The sequence below is a fragment of the Pseudorca crassidens genome, chromosome 16, assembly GCF_039906515.1.
Source record: "Pseudorca crassidens isolate mPseCra1 chromosome 16, mPseCra1.hap1, whole genome shotgun sequence".
Lineage (NCBI taxonomy): Eukaryota > Metazoa > Chordata > Mammalia > Artiodactyla > Delphinidae > Pseudorca > Pseudorca crassidens.
Window position 1 is genome coordinate 68904991 of NC_090311.1, and position 21460 is coordinate 68926450.

A 21460-nucleotide genomic window follows, 5' to 3' on the forward strand; every position below is an offset into this window, starting at 1 on the left:
GAAGTACAATTTTATACTGCCAGACTTCTAGGCTAGAAATCAGGAAGGATTTGGAAGTAGAATCAGTCATTACATAGGTCAAGATCCTTTGCTTTCCTGCAGCAGTCGGAGGAATTTTGTTCTAGGTAGACATGATAGCATGTGCAAAGGCCCCGGGGCATTGGGAAGCATAACTGTGTGGAAGAGCTGTGAGGAGGTCAGTGTGGCCAGGGGAGGGAATGGGGTCAGTAGTCCTGGGAAAACCCTCTTGGTGCAATATTAAGTGGAAAAAAATGTATGTATAGAAACAAAGTGTTGAAAAACATAAAAATGAAACCATTATATCTGTTGGAAGTGGGCTTTTAAATTTCTTAATTTTTCCTTTTTTAAAAAAAATTGCCAAATTTTTATTTAAAAAATTGTATTACTTCTATAAACGGGGAATATAAACCAGAAAAAATATTTTTAGATTGCCATTTGTAGATTTTTCTCTATTGCTGTTGCTTATATAATACCCCTAATCCCAATATAATAAAACTAAGGTAAAACATAGAATAAGGAATCAAGGAAAGAATCAGAAAGGAAGCAACTGTGATCAAAAAGTTCTCTAAGGCCACAGATGAAGCATAAGGCTACATTTCAACAAACACGGCCCTTGGATTTCAACTGCCTCTCACTTCATGTGATTAGGAATTGGACTTGCATTCAAAATGATAATTATATATACATCTTATTCTTTGCTTCCTAATTTCAACTAAAAAAAAATCTTAGTTTTCTAAATATTGTTTCAGGAAAAGTGATGGATTGATTTGTTATTCCACAAGTATTGAGATATATATATATATATATATATATATATATATATATATATATATTTTTTTTTTCCGGTACACGGGCCTCTTACTGTTGTGGCCTCTCCTGTTGCGGAGCACAGGCTCTGGATGCGCAGGCTCAGCGGCCATGGCTCACGGACCCAGCCGCTCCATGGCATGTGGGATCCTCCCGGACCGGGACACGAACCCGCATCCCCTGCATTGGCAGGCGGACTCCCAACCACTGCGCCACCAGGGAAGCCCAAGTATTGATATTTTAAAAATATTACTATGTGTGAGGCAGTGTACTAAATTATGGGGGATACTATCTTGAAAAACACACAACTGTCTTCTTCTACCCTAAGAAATATATAGTCCAGTAGAGGAGACAGAGTCTAGTGGGCATGACAATACTGTAATAAATGCTATAAATAGAAGACAAGGCCAAGGTGCTACAGGAGCACACAGTAGGGGAAGTGGGTGGTAAGAGAAGACTTCTTGTAGGAGGTGGTGGCCAAGCCGAATCCTGAAAGACTCATAATTCTATACACCGAGCACATGAAAGAGTGTGATGCCAAGTCTGGGGAGCTAATATACCACACGCTATTGAGCTTGGGCTTCAGAGAGCAAGGGGGAGGGGGCATTGAAACATTTTAATCGGAGGGCGACATGATTAGATTTTGTTTCTCTAAAGGAGTCTTCTTGTACTTTGGAGAATGAATCAGAAGTGGCTGAGACTGGAAGCAGGGAGGTTACTGCAGTACAACAGGCCAGAAATGATAAAAGAGTCCAGGGATTGAGGAGACAGGAGCCAAATTTGGGATCTGTTAGGAGATGAAGTCGACAAGCTTAATTTAGCAAGTTATTAAACTAAACTGCATCAAAAAGAGAGGAGTCAAGTCAAATATCTTCAATAAAATATTCATTTTCTATTCCACTTAAAAACCCGAAAATGAGTATGTATGAAAATTCTGCTGTGAGTGGTGGAAATAGTATTAATCAAAGTTGCCCGAGGATTTTAAAGACTTCGGAGGAGGGGGAGACCCGAGATTACGAGAAAAGCCCGAATATGGACGCCCTATCTGAACAGGAGCCCAGCAAGCTGGCTGAATGGTTTGCAGGTCTTCCAAGCCCAGGCAAGGGGAAGCTGGTGGGGTGCTGCTGGCGCCGACAAAGGTGATGCCAAGGGCGGCTGCTTTCCGTCATCAGTCTAGACTGGGCAAAATCCTCAGAATGGGGCTGTCCATGCACATTCCTGAGGGGGAGTGACTGAGGACCTAAGAATGAGGAGTCTGTGTTGCCGGGGGCCCTGAGGCCTAAGGCTGCAGCTGTTTGACCACCTTCGGCCCAGTGCTCTGTTACCATTTTAGGAAAAGTAGCAGATGCTTTTGCAAACTGACCTGGTTTTATTCATAGCTCGTACATCTTAGAATTGGTATATTTTAAGTCCCCCCTCCCCCCTTATAATAGCCAATACTGATCCAGTACTTAGCATGGACCAGGCACTGTTCTAAGCAGTTTCCATGTATTAATGTAAGTGCAGAATCATGGAAAGTTGACTTGGAAGCGGCCTTAGTTATCGTGGTGGAAGGGGCCCTGGATCCATGTGAGGAGAAATGAGTACTTGGCCACTTAACAGCTGTTAAGACCTTGAGTGAGTCTTGCCTCTCTGGGTCTCAGTTTTCCTATCTGGTAAGCTGTTGAGGCGGATGGGAGATGAATATGTTTCTACGTGAACGCCAACCCTGAGCCAGTTGAGCTGTCTGGGGCACTGTGTTGAGAGGGATTCTGAGCCAGCGTGGGAAGGGCCACAGTCCATTAGCAATGGCTGCCATGGGCACAGGAGCAGAGAGGAGGCATGTCACTTATTTGCCATCTTTGACTAAAGCATCTCTAAGGTCACCCCTGCCAAATTGTTTGAATTCATTGTTCCAGCCCAAGTGTCTCACTAAGTGCAGTCTCTTTATAAAGTAAAAAAAGAGTAAGAATTAGGTTAGGAACCTTGGATACTTCATTTCTGTCATTGAGTATGTGGTCTGTGACAAGTAATTTAATCTCCTTAAGTCTCAGTTTATTCATCTACAAAATAAGGATAAAAATATTTAACCTGCAGAGTCATCTTAAGGATTAAATAAATATGTAAAGCATCAAAAATAAGACAAAACAGAAATCTCTTTATGTGCTGGTATATTGAAACTGAACATTGAACCATTTTTAACTAATATGGGAGCAGCAGGTTCTTTGCAGAAAAAATATTTCCATTTATCAGAATGTGGTGTTCTTTCTAAGGAAGTGAACATCATGTTCAAGGTGTCTATTTTCTTACAAAAAAGCATTTGGAGGGAGCTCTTTTTCCCATAGTGACAACATGCGGACTTGAGTAACTTCATCAAAGCAAGACTTCTCTCAATCAGCTAACCTCAAACCGCTCAGAGCAAGCCATTACTAGTTTTCAAAAGGGAACCACTTTTCCAAATATTTGAATTTGCTTGTGTTCTGAGCTAACTGTATTGATTACACGAAATATTAGTAAACAGACTTTGCAATATAAATATACTTCCCACACTAAAAAATGTACCAACTTGCTTTTCTTGAGGAAGTTTGGAAGTAAATAAAATAGAAAAAAATTCATGATATAAAAAAATGAATACCTTAATTGTTTTCAAAACAAGAAGTAGGTTTGTCTTATTTCTGATTTTAAGGGTAACAGGTTGATTAAAAAAAAATCACTAAAAACCCACAACTCAGAGGTAAATGCTGTTAACATTTTAGTTAGCAGCATTTAGACTCTCTTCCAGACTCTCCTCTATGTACATGTATCTGAAAAACAACTTCACATATACTGATCCATTTCATCGTCTATCTATTGTTCCTCTATGGTATAGGATCATAACACACACATTGTTTCACTGTTATTGTTCTCCCCCGCCCCCAATCTGGATATGTTTTCATGTCAGTAAGTATAAACTGACATTATTATTTTTCACGGCTAATAGCCACCTTTTTTCTTACCCATTTCTCTTAGGAATTTGGTTTGTTCCAATATTTTGTTACTATAAACAACAACAGGATGAACATTCATACATCTTTGTACCTGTATCTTTGAACACTTGTCTGATTATTTCCTTATGACATGTTCTTAGAAGTTTCTTGCTGAGTTAAAAAGAATACATTTTGATAATTCTTGCCAGACTGTCATCCATAACGATTATTCTACTTTAAACTCTCATAAAAAGTGTATCAGAGTGTTTGTTTCCCAACTTTCTTGTTCTTTTAATTTCATGGTTTAAAATTTAACAGAAGAACTAATTAACACCTCACTATCCTAAAATATTTTAGTCACACCATTTTAAATTTAATAGATGGATACCATAAAACTAGTGTCATGGATTTTCAAATTTATAATCCTGGTTTTATTTAAATAATTGGAATACAATTCTTAACCAATTCTAAGGTATAATTATGAATAAACTGCTGATAAAGGACTCAGATTACTGGTCCAAATCAGCAAAATATATATAGCAGTCCCCATAAACAAAATCAGTATACCTCATTTTTAAAATGCATATTAAGAAAATGCCTATTAGGGACTACTTTTACATGATTAAAGTATTAAGGATGATGGTTCAAGGTTCAAAGTTTCCTCACTCTTAAAGGCATTAGTACCTTAATCAATGGCCAATACTTAATTACTACCTCTTAGATAATAGCCACCAGCTTTTTAAAGTTATTCATTCTGGGGAGAACTTAGAAGAAAGTTCACTATTTTTCCTTTGTAAGAAGGGACTGTTCTTTTCTTTCTTTCATTTTTAAAATTAATTAATTCATTATTTTTGGCTGTGTTGGGTCTTCGTTGATGCACGCGGGCTTTCCCTAGTTGTGGTGAGCAGGGGCTACTCTTCGTTGTGGTGCGCGGGCTTCTCATTGCAGTGGCTGCTCTTGTTGCAAAGCACGGGCTCTAGGAGCACTGGCTTCAGTAGTTGTGGCACATGGGCTCAGTAGTTGTGGCTCACGGGCTCTAGAGCGCAGGCCCTGTAGTTGTGGCACATGGGCTTAGTTGCTCCGTGGCATGTGGGATCTTCCCGGACCAGGGATCGAACACGTGTCCCCTGCATTGGCAGGCGGATTCTTAACCACTGTGCCACCAGGGAAGTCCCTCTTTTTTTTTTTTAACATCTTTATTGGAGTATAATTGCTTTACAATGGTGTGTTAGTTGCTGCTGTGTAACAAAGTGAATCAGCTATACATATACACATATCCCCATATTCCCTCCCTCTTGTGTCTCCCTCCCACCCTCCCAGGTGGTCACAAAGCAACAAGCTGCTTCCCACTAGCTATCTATTTTACATTTGGTAGTGTATATATGTCAATGCTACTCTCTCACTTCGGAACTGCTCTTTTCAAATTGGTTTTAATTATAAAGGATGATTTTCAGTCTCCCTCAGAAGAAAACTTCTACTTAAAAAACAAAAAAAAGAGATCAAGTAGCCCTGCACCTTATGAACCTAATAATACTTTAATAAGAAATATCCTGAAGATCTTAGTTCTCAATTAGGTCTTGAACTACAACTTTCTTATATGCAAAAAAAATGACTAAGGGACTATGTCTTTTTGTTTATGTGTATGTTTCTAAGACCACAAAAATTTACTAAAATTTTAGAACGTATCAACTATGACATGCTTACAATTTACATTAGAACAAGGTAGTTCTTAGTCTACAAGTCATGATTTCAACACATTTTTCCATGGGAGTAATCCTATTTTCAAACCTGTCATCTTTTGTCACCTGCTTAAAACTTTTTATCTTATAAGTCAATATCCTTCTTTGTTCACAGCACTTACATTAAAGAGGGTTTAATTATAAAACTCAGATGCCAGTACATAGTTTGAGTAGCAAGTTAGAGATCACAGGTCAGAACTAGTGCTGGTGGTAGAGGGTAACCACATCCACTGCTTTCAAAAATTCATGGCAGCACAAGGCGCTACTGCTACTTTCTTAACTGGATTATCTCCAGAGTCAACAAAAAGCAAGCACTAACCTTATTTAGAGAAAATTTAGAGAAGGAGACCTACATACAGTTAAGTGTGAAGCTCAAGAAAATAAGCTTAAAAATAAATGTTAAAAAAAAAAAAAAAAATGTTGTTTACCCAAATTCAGCTAGCGACCAGGTATTATTTTAGTACCCATCTTGACTCAAGATCCCAATTATGAAAGAACAATACATTAAAACAAAACAAGCACACCTGGTGATTCACCGGAGGCTGGTTTACTTTTCTTTTTTGTTTCTGGGAGAGGCTGGTATGGTCTTTGTCCCACAGGCTCATCACCTTGGATAGCTGTTAGATCATGCATACTGAAACTTCGTAAACGTTCAGTTATTGCTCCTTGGCTCTATTTAACAGAGAAGTGATAGATCCGAGAAAAGAAATGCACTTTAAAATACTTAATATGTTTCCATTTAACTTTCCTCCAACATTTTATCATGAAGCTTATTCATTTTAAAATGAAACATTCAGAAAAGTTGAAAGAATTCTACAGTGGATACCCATATATCGTTTATATTTTGCTATATCTGCTTTACCACATATTTACCATCTATCCATCCATCAATCAATTTTTAATGCATTTCAAAGCAAGTTGTAGACATCAGTACATTCCACTCCCAAACATTTCAGCTTTAAATTTAATTCAAGAATGTAAAAAAATGTATAATGACCTTATCCCCTCTGTAAACATCATCCATAATATTTCTCTCTCCTAAAAGCAGCACTTTGAGGCTTACGTTTATGATTCAGAAGAACTTTTTAAAGTAAAAGAGATGCTGTTTTTTTTTTTAAACATAAATTCTACTTTATTATAACATAGCCTATACCTAATTTTCTTTTTCTTTTTCTTTTTAACATCTTTATTGGGGTATAATTGCTTTACAATGGTGTGTTAGTTTCTGCTTTATAACAAAGTGAATCAGTTATACATATACATATGTTCCCATATCTCTTCCCTCTTGCGTCTCCCTCCCACTCTCCCTATCCCACCCCTCCAGGTGGTCACAAAGCACCGAGCTGATCTCCTTGTGCTATGCGGCTGCTTCCCACTAACTATCTACCTTACGTTTGGTAGTGTATATATGTCCATGCCTCTCTCTCGCTTTGTCACAGCTCACCCTTCCCCCTCCCCATATCCTCAAGTCCATTCTCTAGTAGGTCTATGTCTTTATTCCTGTCTTACCCCTAGGTTCTTCATGACATTTTTTTCCCCTTAAATTCCATATATATGTGTTAGCATACGGTATTTGTCTTTCTCTTTCTGACTTACTTCACACTGTATGACAGACTCTAGGTCTATCCACCTCATTACAAATAGCTCAATTTCATTTCTTTCTATGGCTGAGTAATATTCCATTGTATATATGTGCCACATCTTCTTTATCCATTCATCCGATGATGGGCACTTAGGTTGTTTCCATCTCCGGGCTATTGTAAATAGAGCTGCAATGAACATTTTGGTACATGACTAGAGATGCTGTTTTAAAGCTAAGTCAGGAGTGGTAATGGCTCTACCTAGAACACAGTAAAAAAAATTTAAGAGCCAAAGAATCTTGAGTATGAAAGATATTCAGTTAATGAATTCACCATCCGGCAAAGCATATCTACTAATACACACAATTTAACTTTAAGTCAATTTAAAGCCTTAACAATATGGTAGACATTAGGTACAAGTGGGTATTTAAATTTAACTAAAATTAAATAAGTTTAAAAATTCAGCTCCTTAATTGCACTAGCTACATTTCAAATGCTCAATAGCCACATGTGGCTAGTGGCTATTGTATTGGACAGTGCAGATACAGGACATTCCCATTACTGCAGAAAGTTCAATGCTTTTCATCATTGCACAGCTTTGAAAGGGACATTTCTGAACTTCTCAGACATAACTACATTTCCCCCCAAAGTATAAAGTTTTGTAAAGAGAAAAAAATAATTTCTAAATTTACCCACTTGAAAATTTGCATAGCATACAGATGACTCATTTCTTATTTATAGCTGGATTAAAAATATTCTTCTAAAGGTTTTTTTTTACACTTATTATTTCTTCTTCTCACACATGTGAATTTATGATTGCCTCTAGTTATAATGTAACTGTAGAAACTCATCCATAATGGTTCATCTCTAAATTTCAAAGCCTAGGGCACTATAAACATTCCAACATTACTGCTAACATGTATTTTACACTGAAGAAAAAGGTCTTGTTTCATGAGTCTTGATTTAGCTACTCCGAGTGAATGATATCCTATTCTGTCAAACCCAAACACCATTTTCATACCCCACTTAAAGCTTTGTAATTTCTACCATATTTTTTGAATTATGAAAAAGAATTATTAAATTAAAGGGTCTATATCCTCAGTAAAAATAATTGGATTCCACACATCTTTAAACATTCTTGACAAGGTTTAATTCATTATACTCTCTTTTTATCGGATACGATTTGCTTCTTAAATAGAGGATGACAGAAGACTTCAGACACACACTAAAAGGAAGTGATCAGTGCTCATCTGAAACAGATGCCTTGTTTTCTCAGAACTGTCATTTTCTCTATTCCTACCTTTGTATTTCTGTGCCCTCTCTCAGCAATTCTTGACTGTTTGCCTATTGCCAAATGAATGATAATATACGTCCATGATACCCTCTACTGTAACTCCCAAACCCTCCCACTCAAGAAAGTACATCTCAGCATGCAAATGAGTCAAAGTGCCATTGAATAAGTCTAGCTTTATAGCACCCACAAACTTTGGTATCTTTAATGATTATAATCAACTAATTACTTCGGGCATATCTCACAAATGAACTCACAAATTAATGTTAGTTCTATTGCTGTACTTTATATATTTTGCCTCCAGAGCAAGAGTTTAAGAAACTAGAGAGGGACAAATCTTCAGCTTCTTCTGTTCTCTGAGTGCACATGGTATGGGACTGATACTGAGTATGTAATAAGTAAACTAAATACTCTTTTTATGCCTCTTCTTTTTCATTACTCTTGACTGTTGGAAAGTTCTCCATAGGTTGCAGCATGTTTTAATGTAAACACTGGAGTTTATATAGAGAGTTTCAGCACCAAACTACAGGTACAGTCATGGGTATCTACATGGGTAGATTACACCATCCACTAGGCGTCTGCTTCAGGTTTACATTAAAGGTGAGCAAGGACCAACCCTGAGGTATCTGGGTGATCTATATACAGTATGTATTTTAATGTAGCTCTTGAGTAACCAACCCTCTAGCCCCAAGTATTATCAATCCCCCAAAAAGGCCTGGTACTGTAGACAAAAGCAAAAAGGGGCTGTACCCTCCTTGAAGACCCATGGCACTTCAACAGCCATTATCACTTTGAAAAATCATTTTTTTCCACTGTATATTTTCTAATGGGTCCAGAATAGAACTAATATGGGGAGAGAACTATTGCACTATTATGAACTTCAAAAATATTACATAAATTATAAGTATCTAATGTGACCACTTTAAAGGAGAGGTGTCATTATAAAATAATTGCAGCTAAAGGCAGACCTATTCCCTGTAATTTTTATATATTTAGCACAAGAATTCCATTAATAAGGGAATTATGTTTGCAATACAATGTTAAGTGGAAATACCTACCCTCCACCTCAGAATTCTAAATCATGCAAAATATGGGCACAAGTATGCAGTATGGTTATAGTTAGGGAAAAATATTAAAAAATGAAAACAGTGTGATGTTTAGGCAGATGAGCGATTTTTTTCAAAAATTTCTTCATATTACAAAATTAGTCACAGATGGTATAGCGAAGTTTTAATTGTAACATAGTATACTATAAGAATTTCTGATCCATTTCTTGATCATTTTTCCAATATCTAAATCCCTTACTCCCATAATTAAAAGAAAAAAATTGTTTCTACATTTTGAGGGCATAAACAGGGAATTATAGTCACTTGTCAATAACAATACAAAAGATATTGAGATTTTGTTTAAATTAACAATGCCTTTTCAGAAACCATGGAGGACAGAAAGCACTGGGATGACATATTCAAAGTTTTGAGAGAAAAGAAGTTTCAAATGTGTATTCACTATCCAGCAAAACTGTCCTTTAAAGAACAAATTCAGACAAAGATTTTTAAAAACTAAGAATTTGTCACTAGCAGCCCTCCCCTATAACAAATACTAAAGGAAGTCATTCTAGCTGAAAGGAAAGGACGCTGGACAGTAAATATAATAGGAACCATGTGAACAAATAAAGAGCACTGTAAAGGCTTCCCTGGTGGCGCAGTGGTTGAGAGTCCGCCTGCCGATGCAGGGGACACGGGTTTGTGCCCCGGTCCGTGAAGATCCCATATGCCGCGGAGCGGCTGGGCCCGTGAGCCGTAGCCGCTGAGCCTGCGCGTCCGGAGCCTGTGCTCCGCAACGGGAGGGGCCACAACACTGAGAGGCCCGCGGACCGCAAAAAAAAAGAAAAAAAAATGAAGACAGGTTCTAGTCTGAGGAGGAAAATACGTGTGGAAAGAGCAGTCTTAGTCAATAAGTTGGAAGGGCGTTACCATCCACAAGGTAATTCTATATCCCAGTATTTTAGATCCTATTCTCTACAGAAATGTATGTACACTGTCTGTTAAAATTGGTCCTAAAAATCAAAGAGAAGGTAACAGAAAGATTATGATGAGAAAGCAAACGTCAAAGTATTTAAAAAGCATTCTGTAGAATATTTCACATCATTAGCAGAAGTGTTCCTGCCTTCAGGTAACTCTGAGTTCTCGGGGTTTGAATTTGGAGCCCAGAACATCCATTTAAGAAACTAAGAACACTGTAAGGGCTGACTGGGTGGGAGGGCTGGGACCAAATCTAACACATTCAAGCTCTGGAAAGAATCCTTCAGCTGAGAAGCAGCTTCCCGAGCTGGCCTCACACAGAGCTCACTTATATCCAAGGGCACTAGAGAATCTGAATGTCTGCTCAAGCATCCAAGTCTACAGTTGGCATCTGTGAAAAGGGACCCTGCATGTATGACTAATTCTAACTTCTTTATACCCAAACGATTCTGCCTTTGTTTAAATACTTCATATCCTGGTTATATATTACATTAAAGTTACTATATTTTGTGTTAAATAAGGGGAATTTACCATGCTTATCAGCATCTTTGTATAAAACCTCAACCTATCCTCTTCACATTTTTAAATTAAGAATTCAAAAACATAATCAGCAATGCTTTATAATCTTACAAGCATACGAACAATCTTTTATGGAACAATTTTTATGATACTGTTCAATAATGAATAGCCATGAAGCTCTATTTCTTGTTGATCTTTGACATACTACATTATAACTGCAGATAGGGTCAGTCCCCAGTTTTTAGGGAAATGGCTTTTCCCTGTGGACATTTAACACAATCTGATCAAGCCTAGAATGGAATTGATTGCATTTGCATTAAGTGAAAAATATATTTTAGTGGTTTTAAGATTAAAGCAATATATATTTATTGAAGAATGTTTGTAACAGAGAAAAATATAAAAAAGAAAGATTATTTGTAACCCATCACCCAAACTACCTATACATATTTATGTATTCTTTTAGCCTTTTCTGACTCATCATATTTTTAGAGCAGGGTTTCTCGACTTCAGCACTAACGCTATTTTGGGCTAGATAATTCTGTGTGTGGGGGGGGGATGCCGTCCTGTGCCTTGTAGGATATTAAGCAGCATCCTTGTCCTCTACCTGAGATGCCACTGGCAGCACCCCCCCTAACTTGTGACAACCCACAACGTCTCCAGACATTGCCAAATGTCCCTTGGAAGGCAAAACTGCCCCCAGTTGAGAACCACTGTTTTAGAGCATAAGGGGTTTTAGAAGTCAGTTTTTACCCCTGCATTTTACGGGTAAGAAAATAAATACTTAGAGAGATCAGTGCAGATGACTGCCCCAAATCTCACTGCTAATTAGTGGCAGAATCAGGGCTAAAAAATGCTGACAACTCAACTGCTATAGAATTCAACTTTCATTATAATATTGTGCTTTCCTAGATTGCAGAGAAAAAAATATGATCTTTCTTCTTCATTGTCTAAAGAAGTGCTCCCTTTTTAAATGGATGATACTAAGCAGCTGAATCTCCTCAAATCGTTTCACAAACAGAAAGCCATTAAAACAGATAGCAAGATGTCAGGATTTTTGACCTAATCGTCATCATTTACAGTCAATAAGATTTCAGAAATTTTAACTTTAATACTCTCATTTCTGTGATAATTGATTTTTTATAATATCTGCCAAAGAATTCACCAGGAAGAGGCTGCCAAAGAAAATCCCAAGAGATGGTTAATACGACTAAAAGTACTTTTCTTCATCTGTCCTTCGTCTGGCAGGAGTGTTGCTCATCTGTACAAAAGCCACCCGCATTTCTCGTGTGAAAGCTATGGGATGTTGAACATCCTCAGTAAAATCCTTGAAGCTCCTTCATATGCTTGTGCTTTGCTCAGCCAAAATAAACTTGGACACTGACCTTGGTAACAGATGCTTGGTAATGAGGTCACAGAACTGAGTAACATTTTCAGAAAATTGCTTTACGGTGTAATAAATGTTCTGATTAGATTCCTATTTTCATCTTTAACATGCTCAGGCGGTTCAACCTGGGGAAACTAGTCAGGGGTACTGCTGATCTTTAAAGGTCACACTGAGAGTCCAATATTTTTAGCCTGAAAGATATTTTTAACAAACCATATATTGCAAAAAAAAAAAAAAAGTTTAATAATTCTCAAGTCTTTCTATTAGCTTTCTTGCAGTTTCTCCTTAAACTTGACCTATTTCCTATTTCAGCTTCAATTTACTCTTCAGTATGAAGTGTCTGGTTCAGTGATTCTTCCATCACACTGCCTTTCTTTGACATCTCCAGAGATGAAACTAATTTCCCCTGCTTTAAAATAGGCACAGTAAAACTTGAGGCAAATAGTGTTAACATTATGCTGTGTTCAGCATATTTAACGACTATTTCTAATGAATAAAATCCAGTATGGTTGATGCCAACATTCCTGTGCTCATGAGGAGAATGGTGAGGGTTGCCTCATACGGTGAGCTTGATAACAAAAGGATCACGAGATCACAAACAAAAGAGAGCATTCCAAAGTGAATTCAAATCACAGGATGTGTGTTTGATTGTTCTGCAGTGGTAACTTAGATGACTTTTATGATCTGTTTCCTGCCTTTGAAGTGGGGAGGTGGTTTTGATTTGTTAAATGTATAAATAAAAACAAACATTGAACAACAAAGAAGCCAGAGAAACACAGGTATAGAATTACTTTTATAGCCTTTCTACAGCAAAGTGTTTCTGTGAGACGATGCTTATTTTTATTTTATTTATTTTTTTGGTCTGCACCGTGAGGCTTGTGGGATCTTAGTTCCCCAACCAGGGATTGAACCCTGGCCCTCGGCAGTGAAAGCACGGAGTCCTAACCACTGCACCGCCAGGGAATTACCAGATAATGCTTATTTTCATAGTGGAGGGCAAGGGGTAGGCTCTAAGCAACCAAAGATGAGGTAAAATTTTCAGTTAGTGAATACAGACATTCAGCTTGACAGTAGTAGCCTGTGAGGGTAAAGACTGTATCTATTTTGTTCATTGCTGCATCCCAAGCACCTACCATATGGTAGTCATTAAATACATACATAGGGACATCCCTAGAAGTCCAATGGGTAAGACTCTGGCTCCCAATGCAGGGGGCCCGGGTTCAATCCTTGGTCAGGGAACTAGATCCCACATGCTGCAACTAAGACCGGGTACAGCCTAAATAAATAAATAAATAAATATTAAAAAACATACATACATATAGATGTTAAATACATTAAATACATATATGTTGAATAAATATATCGGATGTTAAATACTGATGGCAGCAAAGTATGTATAAAATAAAAATAAATAAGAAGGGAACCAGGATAAGATAATCTAGTTGGGGTTTCTGATTCCTCACACAGAGTTTGGAAGTAGTAAGTCAAAATAAAATAAATATCCTACAAAATAGTGACAATATGTGGGGAGGTGTCTCACAGAGTATGCAGGATTATAAACTATATTTAAGTGTTAAAGTGAAGAGAGCAAGGACTTCCCTAGTGGTGCAGTGGTTAAGAATCCGCCTGCCAAAGCAGGGGACGTGGGTTTGCACCCTGGTCCAGGAAGATCCCACATGCCGGGGTGGGGGTGGGGGCAGCAACTAGGCCCGCGCACCACAGCTACTGAGCCTGCGCACTATAGCCTGCAAGCCACAACTACTGAAGCCGGCGCGCCTAGAGCCCATGCTCCACTACAAGAGAAGCCACCGAGATGAGAAAGTCCACGTACCGCAAAGAAGAGCGGACCCCGCTCGCCCACCGCAACTAGAGAAAGCCTGCGCACAGCAACGAAGACCCAATGCAGCCAAATAAAGAAAAAAAAAAGTAAAGAGGGCAAATGGGATTTGTGTGCTTCTATGTTTCCTAAAACAATGTTCTAAAATGTCTATATTTTCTAAGCAATTTTTTTTTCTAAGCAATTTTTGATGTTGAAAGTTAATTTTTTGCCATAGAATCACGTTGAATGTTGCTTTTAAGTATGGAAAACTCAGAAAGCATCTTCTTTGGGGTGTAAATAAATACACGTACTGCATTTGTAAAGTTAAATGATGCTAAATTTTGTAACAAAAGAAAGCAAGAAGCCCTCGGTCCCCTTCTCTCCATCCCCCTGCAGGCAACCACTTTAAAACCTCTACTTTCATATACAGCAGATGAGGACTTTAGTTCTCTTCCACCTCATTTTCTCCTCCTCGCCATCCTCCCAATTGAGAAGTTAAGTCAATCACCGATGGTTACTTAGAAAGTCACACTCAGCACTTTCTGGATCTGAAACCTATTTTCCTTCCATACACTACACACCAAAACCAATTATGCTATGGTATTTAAAATAAACCACACTAATTACTACATGCAAAGAAATCCAAAAGCCATAATGCGAATTTTCACAGAAGGCATTCATTCCTTTGATAATTTGGCTTGCAAAACACAACACATGACATTAGTAATTGGCTAAGTAAAATCTTAAGTTTTAAGAACAGAAATTTTTCATGCCTTATTTTGAATAATCAGTTACCTCAAACTGGTTGAAGTATGGGTGCAGAAGTAAGCCAGAAATCCTACCAAGATATTGCCATGGAGAGAGAGAGGGAAAAAACACCAAAGACAGAGAAAGAAAGAATGGTCATCTTTACTAAAGGTGATTTACTCAAAACTATTTTAAGGTTATAAAGTAGGAAAATTATGACAAAATGACATTTTCCAGTATGTTTTACTTACTAACTAGCTCTCATTTTGTCATCAATTAAGAGTTTCAAAATATCCAACAATTATAGAAAACACATGTTAAAATGCCTTTAAAATAATCTACTTGTTTTTTTTTCTAGTATTACAAAAATAAACAGAAGGTAAATTTGTGCCAGAATTTTATAATGATCTGAAGTAAAAAGCCACCCTACTTTATTCATTGACAATGTGACACTGGATTAAAAAAAAAAAGGTAAATAAAAAATTACCTTCACTGCTGCAGTGACAGCAGCAGTAGCTGCTAAATTTAAACCTTGCCGCCCAAAGTTTACCATAGTTTCATAGCCTCGTTCCTTTGCTTGTACAATATAATCATCAATCTCCTAGAAAAAAAATCAAACCCACAAATATTAATTTTATTTAAAAAGAGTGTCAAGAAGCTGAAAACTGGGACTTCTCCCCCTTAACATAATAGTTTCACTCACTTTATAGCATATAGCATGTGATGATATACCTTTCTAATAAGTGATTTGTGGAAATAATCTGTATATCTTACCCTTTCCTTTGAAGAAAGTAGTGGATGAAGGAATTTTCTATATATTAAACTTGCTCCTTTGGTATAGGGAGAGAGCAGCCATATGACAAAAGCAATCTTAAGCTCATAGTACAGGGGGAACCTAACGAGAAAAAATCAGAAAAAAACGCCAGTGAAAATAAAGTACAGACCATGAGGAAACTGCAAAAAAACCTTTTTACAGTCACTGGGTTAAGTTTTCACATGTAAAAAGTTGTGATCAGGGAAACAACCATGTTTGAATTGACAAAATCTCATTAACTATACAGATCAGAGCAACCTGACCCCTGGAGTGATTCACACCTTCTAGTACAAGATTGCTCCGTTTAGACAAGCACAGCCAAGCTGCCAAACTGACTGTGGCAGTTCAGAGAGGGCATTAATAGCATTTATAACCATGATAGTAAGGTACACCCACCCTGTCTGCAGAGCGTAGCTGTTATGGCATTACCTGGACACACCTCCAAGCATCAGGAGTCACCTTTATAAGCACCAAGTGTACAGTGTTACACCATATACACATCTCCTTCCCTTAGAACTCCCAGAAAACGTCCCCTCCAATTTCATTTGGCCAGAACCGCAGCACTTGACAGACCTAAACTGTTCACTTGAAAGGAGAATGGAATTGCCATTGTGGTAACCTGGGAATTAGGGTAATATACCAATGCCCCTTCCCACTTGATTTTTCAGTGCCTTCTCCGTAGGCTGAATACACTTCCTCAAGCAATGACCATGGCTTTAGCCAAGTGACCTGCTTTGGGCAACAGAATGTGAGTGTGACATATGTCACATGCAAGGAGACGCTTTAAATGCCCTTTGACTCCCTCACCTCAACACCCCCAACCTCTTGCTTTCAACTTTTGCTTTTTGCCACGAGAACAGCTGCTTCTTCAGCCTTGGTCCTTGAACAAGACACTTAAAACTGAGCTGAGCCCAGTAAAGTTGCAGCCAACCATTTGTCCTCAAATAGCTTGAGCAAGAAATGAATGTTTGTTTTTCTAACCCATTGTGCTTTTAGGGTTGGTTGTTGCCACAGCAAAAGTTAACTAATACATCATGAAGAGACCAGCATCTTGTGGTACATGAAGTACTAAGATACATGACAAAAAGAAAATCTGGGCTCTTCTGATGAGACAGATGGGCAGGGGCAGTGAGGAATGACTCTTGTGTAGTCTACAAAGGGTCTCTGCAGTGCAGTTACAGAGGAGTTTCTGGACTATCATTGCTCGTGGTAAGCTTTTTCTACGTTGTTTACTTTTTAATAGTGTATATGTGCTACATCTGCAATCAGGAAAAAAAAATAGAAGTCTTTAAAGAGAGAGCATTGAAATTTAAGAGACCTAGTATGGCTTGGAATCTGTGTTCTGCCACTTAAAAACAAACAAACAACCAACCCTCCCCAAACCCCTACACCAAAACATAACAGGTAAATAAATGAGCTGTGGGACAGAGGAAGAGAAAGATCAATGCAGATACAGAGAAGTTGAAAAATAAAGGCAGGTCGTTAAGAACATTTAAGCCTGATGACTTCTGTTTTTTCCTAGCAATCCAATGTGACCTAGTGTGCTATGAGAATATGATGAGAATAGCAAAGTCAGAAAGACAGTTTAAGCAGAGAACAGTTAAATGTTTGAAACAGATGCAGGAGGGAATGGAAGTAGCCACTGACCAAAAGCAAGTAAAAGGAATCGTGACTTTCAAACTGATACCAATATGAGCAGCTGATTGATTTTTTTCAGCTCAACTGGTAGCCTGGGTAAAGAAGCAAAGAAAAGCAATTGTTGGGCTAATTTAGGATGAAGGTTTGTGCAGCAAAGGCGGTTGAAGATAGTGGCAAGGTAGTAAAAGTTTAAAGAGCTTGAAAGGAGGATTTCTCCAAGTGATGGAAAGGTATAGATGGAAATACACTACTGAAATACAGCACAAGGAGATTCAAGTTGTTCCATTAAGTATTGCTCCTCAGTAAAATGTTAAATCCTCGAGGATATAAACATGCTTTAATTTTGCCCCATACTGTTTGGAATAGAGCAGTCAAGGAGCTGGTGTTGGGGGGTGTTTCTGTGTGGATTTGACATCATCCAGTTTGAATGTTTGTAGATGAGACTTTTAAGGATGGGGAGGGAGCGCTAAAACCAGATGCTGTGGGATTCAAAAGAGGAGTCGTTTAGGAAGTAATCAAGAAAAAATAGTCTGAAGTCATCAGTGTGGAAAAAAGATAACGACAACCAAGTTTTCTCTATTCCAAGGTAGTGGGAGGTGTGTGGGAGATGGGCAGGGAGTGGCACGTGGGGAGGATGAGCCGCCTTCACCTGGAGGATTTCAAAAGGAAAGTAATGTTCTTGTGGGGAACCCACATGAAGAAAATGATACAATGGATAATTAGGTAGACTGATCAAATTCACTCAGTTAACAGCTGGAGCAGGATAAGAACTCAGGACACCTGATCAAGAGTCTATAGTCTGGCCTTTTGTCAACACTAGAACTTACCAAGCAACTGTCTGATCTGCTACTGTTTCAGTCACAGTATAGAGAGCAAAGACAATCCAGTACATCATCCATCGAACCTGTAAAACAATAAAAATATGTATGAAATAATAGACCAAAGTTATCTGCAACTCTGAAAAACTGTATATATCATACATAGTACGTTGGATTAAATGCAGAAGGCGATGGTTTAATTCTCAACAGGTTTTATGCCTGAGTTCCTCACATCACTACATCAGTAGTCTTGGGATATAAGAATCAAAGAATAACAAATCTCTAGGCTTTGATACAATATAATGTAGGAACCGAAATGAGAGAATTGAAAAAATAGGACATGTTTTTCTTAACTGGAGGAAAATTCTTTAAAAGATCTTATCTACATGCTCCCTTATGAAGATTACTAGCTATTTAATTATTATACAAATCATATAGTATATGTATGATATGACCACATTTAATCTTTATTAGTCTTTCAAATTTTGCATTCCTTATTTCTCAATATATAGAAACTATTCGGAAACCAAAGAACAATCCCGGGTTTGTTACACCCATAATGCTAGTCATCCACTTTGCAAGTCTAAGGTTAGTGTCTTCTTCCTCTTGCCCTAAATACAAGCCTGTAATCTTTCACATATCCTTTTCCTTCGACTCCAATACCACAAGAGTAGTTGCAATAGACCAAATGTTTGTGTCCCCTCAAAATTCATATGCTGAAATCCTAACCCTGAATGTGTACCAGAAGGTGGGGCCTTTGGGAGGTTTTTAGGTCATGAGGGTAGTGTCCTCATGAACGTGAATGGTGTCCTTATAAAAGAGACCCCAGAGAGCTCTCTCTGCTCTTCCACCATGTGAGGACATATCAAGAAGATGGCCTTCATAAACCAGGAAGTGGGCCCTCACCAGACATGGGGTCTGCTGGCACTTTGATCTTGGACTTCTCAGCCTCTTAAACTGTGAGAATAAATTTCTGTTGTTTATAAACCACCTAGACTATGGTATTTTTGTTATAGCACCCTGAAAGAACTAAGACAGTAGTTCAGGACATCTTCACCTCTTGCCTGGAATAGAGCATCCTAAAAGGTCCTCAAGACTCCGGTATCTCTGTACCAATCCTTTTCATGGAATGCTGCCATATTAATTTTATCTTGAACTCATTCTCACAAATGAGTGAGAATACACCTTTCCACCTTCCTAAGCACAGAGACTCTCATCTCTCATGTAGGTTGGATTTTCCTTAAGGGTTAAAATCTCTGCTTTTCAACCTAGGTGTCCATCGATAGATGAATGGATAAAGAAGATGTGGTACATATATACAAAGGAATATTACTCAGCCATAAAAAGAAACAAAATTGAGTTATTTGTAGTGAGGTGGATAGACCTAGAGTCTGTCATACAGAGGGAAGTAAGTCAGAAAGAGAAAAACAAATACCGTATGCTAACACATATATATGGAATCTAAAAAAAAAAAAAAAAAAGGTTCTGAAGAACCTAGGGGCAGGACAGGAATAAAGATGCAAACGTAGAGAATGGACTTGAGGACACGGGGAGGGGGAAGTGTAAGCTGGGACCAAGTGAGAGAGTAGCAGCGACATATATATACTACCAAACGTAAAACAGCTAGCTAGTGGGAAGCAGCCACATAGCACAGGGAGATCAGCTTGGTGCTTTGTGACCACCTAGAGGGGTGGGATAGGGAGGGTGGGAGGGAGGGAGACGCAAGAGGGAGGGGATATGGGGATATATGTATACGTATAGCTGATTCACTGTGTTATACAGCAGAAACTAACACAACATTGTAAAGCAATTATACTACAATAAAGATGTAAAAAAAAAACCCTCCACTTTCTCAATAATATAATAATGGCTAACAATAATACACAAAACCATGACAACCATAGGCCAGGGACTGTACTAAGTGTATCACATATATTAATTCACTTATCCCCACAACAACATTAGGAAGTAGGAAACATAATTATATGATTATAAGGAAACGGTGGCAGAGAGAGGTAAAATGACTTATTCAAGCTGCCTGACTCTGGAATTGGTGCTATTAACCAATTTTGCCACGTATAGAAAGAAATGTGAGGAATTGCTGAATGCGAGGTCCAAGAATAACCACTACTTCCCTTGTTCTCATCCCAATAAGATGACAAAAAAACAAAAATTAGGTCTCTATAATTAGCTAGAATTGACCTATTTAGTTTTAATACAGATGCTTGTTTGGGTATTCCATAAACAATAAGGAACTATAACTCAGGTAGCTTTAACAGTTTTCTATGTTCAGGGAGAAATCAATTAATAATAGCCATGAAAAACTTTTGAAGCAATGTGTTGTGACATATGCGTAATAATTTACCCAAGAGCTTAGAAAATTGCCTGAAGCAAATAGTAGGGCACGTTATCTCTATTTAAAATACAACGAAATTGGTTTATAAGATTATCATCTCAAATTAAAAAAGAAAGTTAGACCAAATATTCTCTTTAGTTTTTCACTTTTCATAAGTTATCTTAAATCCCTCACTGCTGCCAGTTCCAAGCTTTTGTCCCAATATGGGGATTTTCTTCCAGGGCTAAAATCCTATGTGTTTTTTCTCCCCGCCCCTTTCCATTTAAAGGAAAGTGAGGCTCTCACATGAGTTCCTTCATTTAGCTTTTCCAAATCAAACAGTAATTTAGTACTCCTACCGTTCAACTGTATTCACAAGGTTATCCCCTCAAAAAGAAATGAAGAAAAAAAGCCCCTGCAAACAAAACAACGCACTTTCACTGAGCCAGAAGGGACCTTGGTGGCGATCAAGTTTTTTGAACTACATAAGCCTTTATTGAAAAAAACTGTAAAACAATTACAAAAAAACCAGCTCTGGTTGGTCCTCCCATTCTATCCACCGTCGGACTCTTGAGGAAACTCCAAGAAACCCTACTGCTCCATGGGGCAGAGTTCGAAAATAAGTAACCTGGCAAACTCCTCTCATTTTACTGAGGGCCAAAGTAAGCGCGTTGTGCAAGGCCGCCAAGCTGGGAAATGGGCGCAGGAGGGCACAGTCTACTTTGAAGCCTGAACCAGGCAGATTTTCAAACAAGCAGCTGCCATCAGACCAATCTTTTCAGCTCTCTTTTCCCTCTCCGGCACTCAGCCTGGGGATTTCAGTGTAAACGTTACCACCTTCTTTCCCGGGAAAGTGGTGGCTTGAGTTAAATGGTCTCTCTCATAGGAACTTTAGGCAACTTTCAGAAAAATAAATGATTTAAGTCAACGCTTGTTATTTTTCATTATTTTACTATTTCACAACAGTCATTATGGTTGTGAT

General features: G+C 38.1%; 1 protein-coding gene across 3 annotated transcripts in view; it reads right to left on the bottom strand.

The window, feature by feature from the left end:
• REEP3 (receptor accessory protein 3) overlaps positions 1-21460 on the bottom strand; it is a 99263-nt gene that overhangs the window by 6260 nt on the left and 71543 nt on the right. For all 3 annotated transcript variants that reach the window (XM_067710835.1, XM_067710833.1, XM_067710834.1), the window contains 4 exons: positions 18153-18229; positions 15648-15768; positions 15361-15474; positions 6037-6184 (listed from right to left, as the gene is read on the bottom strand). In XM_067710835.1, the coding sequence (XP_067566936.1) occupies positions 6037-6184; positions 15361-15474; positions 15648-15768; positions 18153-18220 (451 nt within the window). In that variant the 5' untranslated portion in view covers positions 18221-18229. The remainder of the gene's footprint in view (positions 1-6036; positions 6185-15360; positions 15475-15647; positions 15769-18152; positions 18230-21460) is intronic.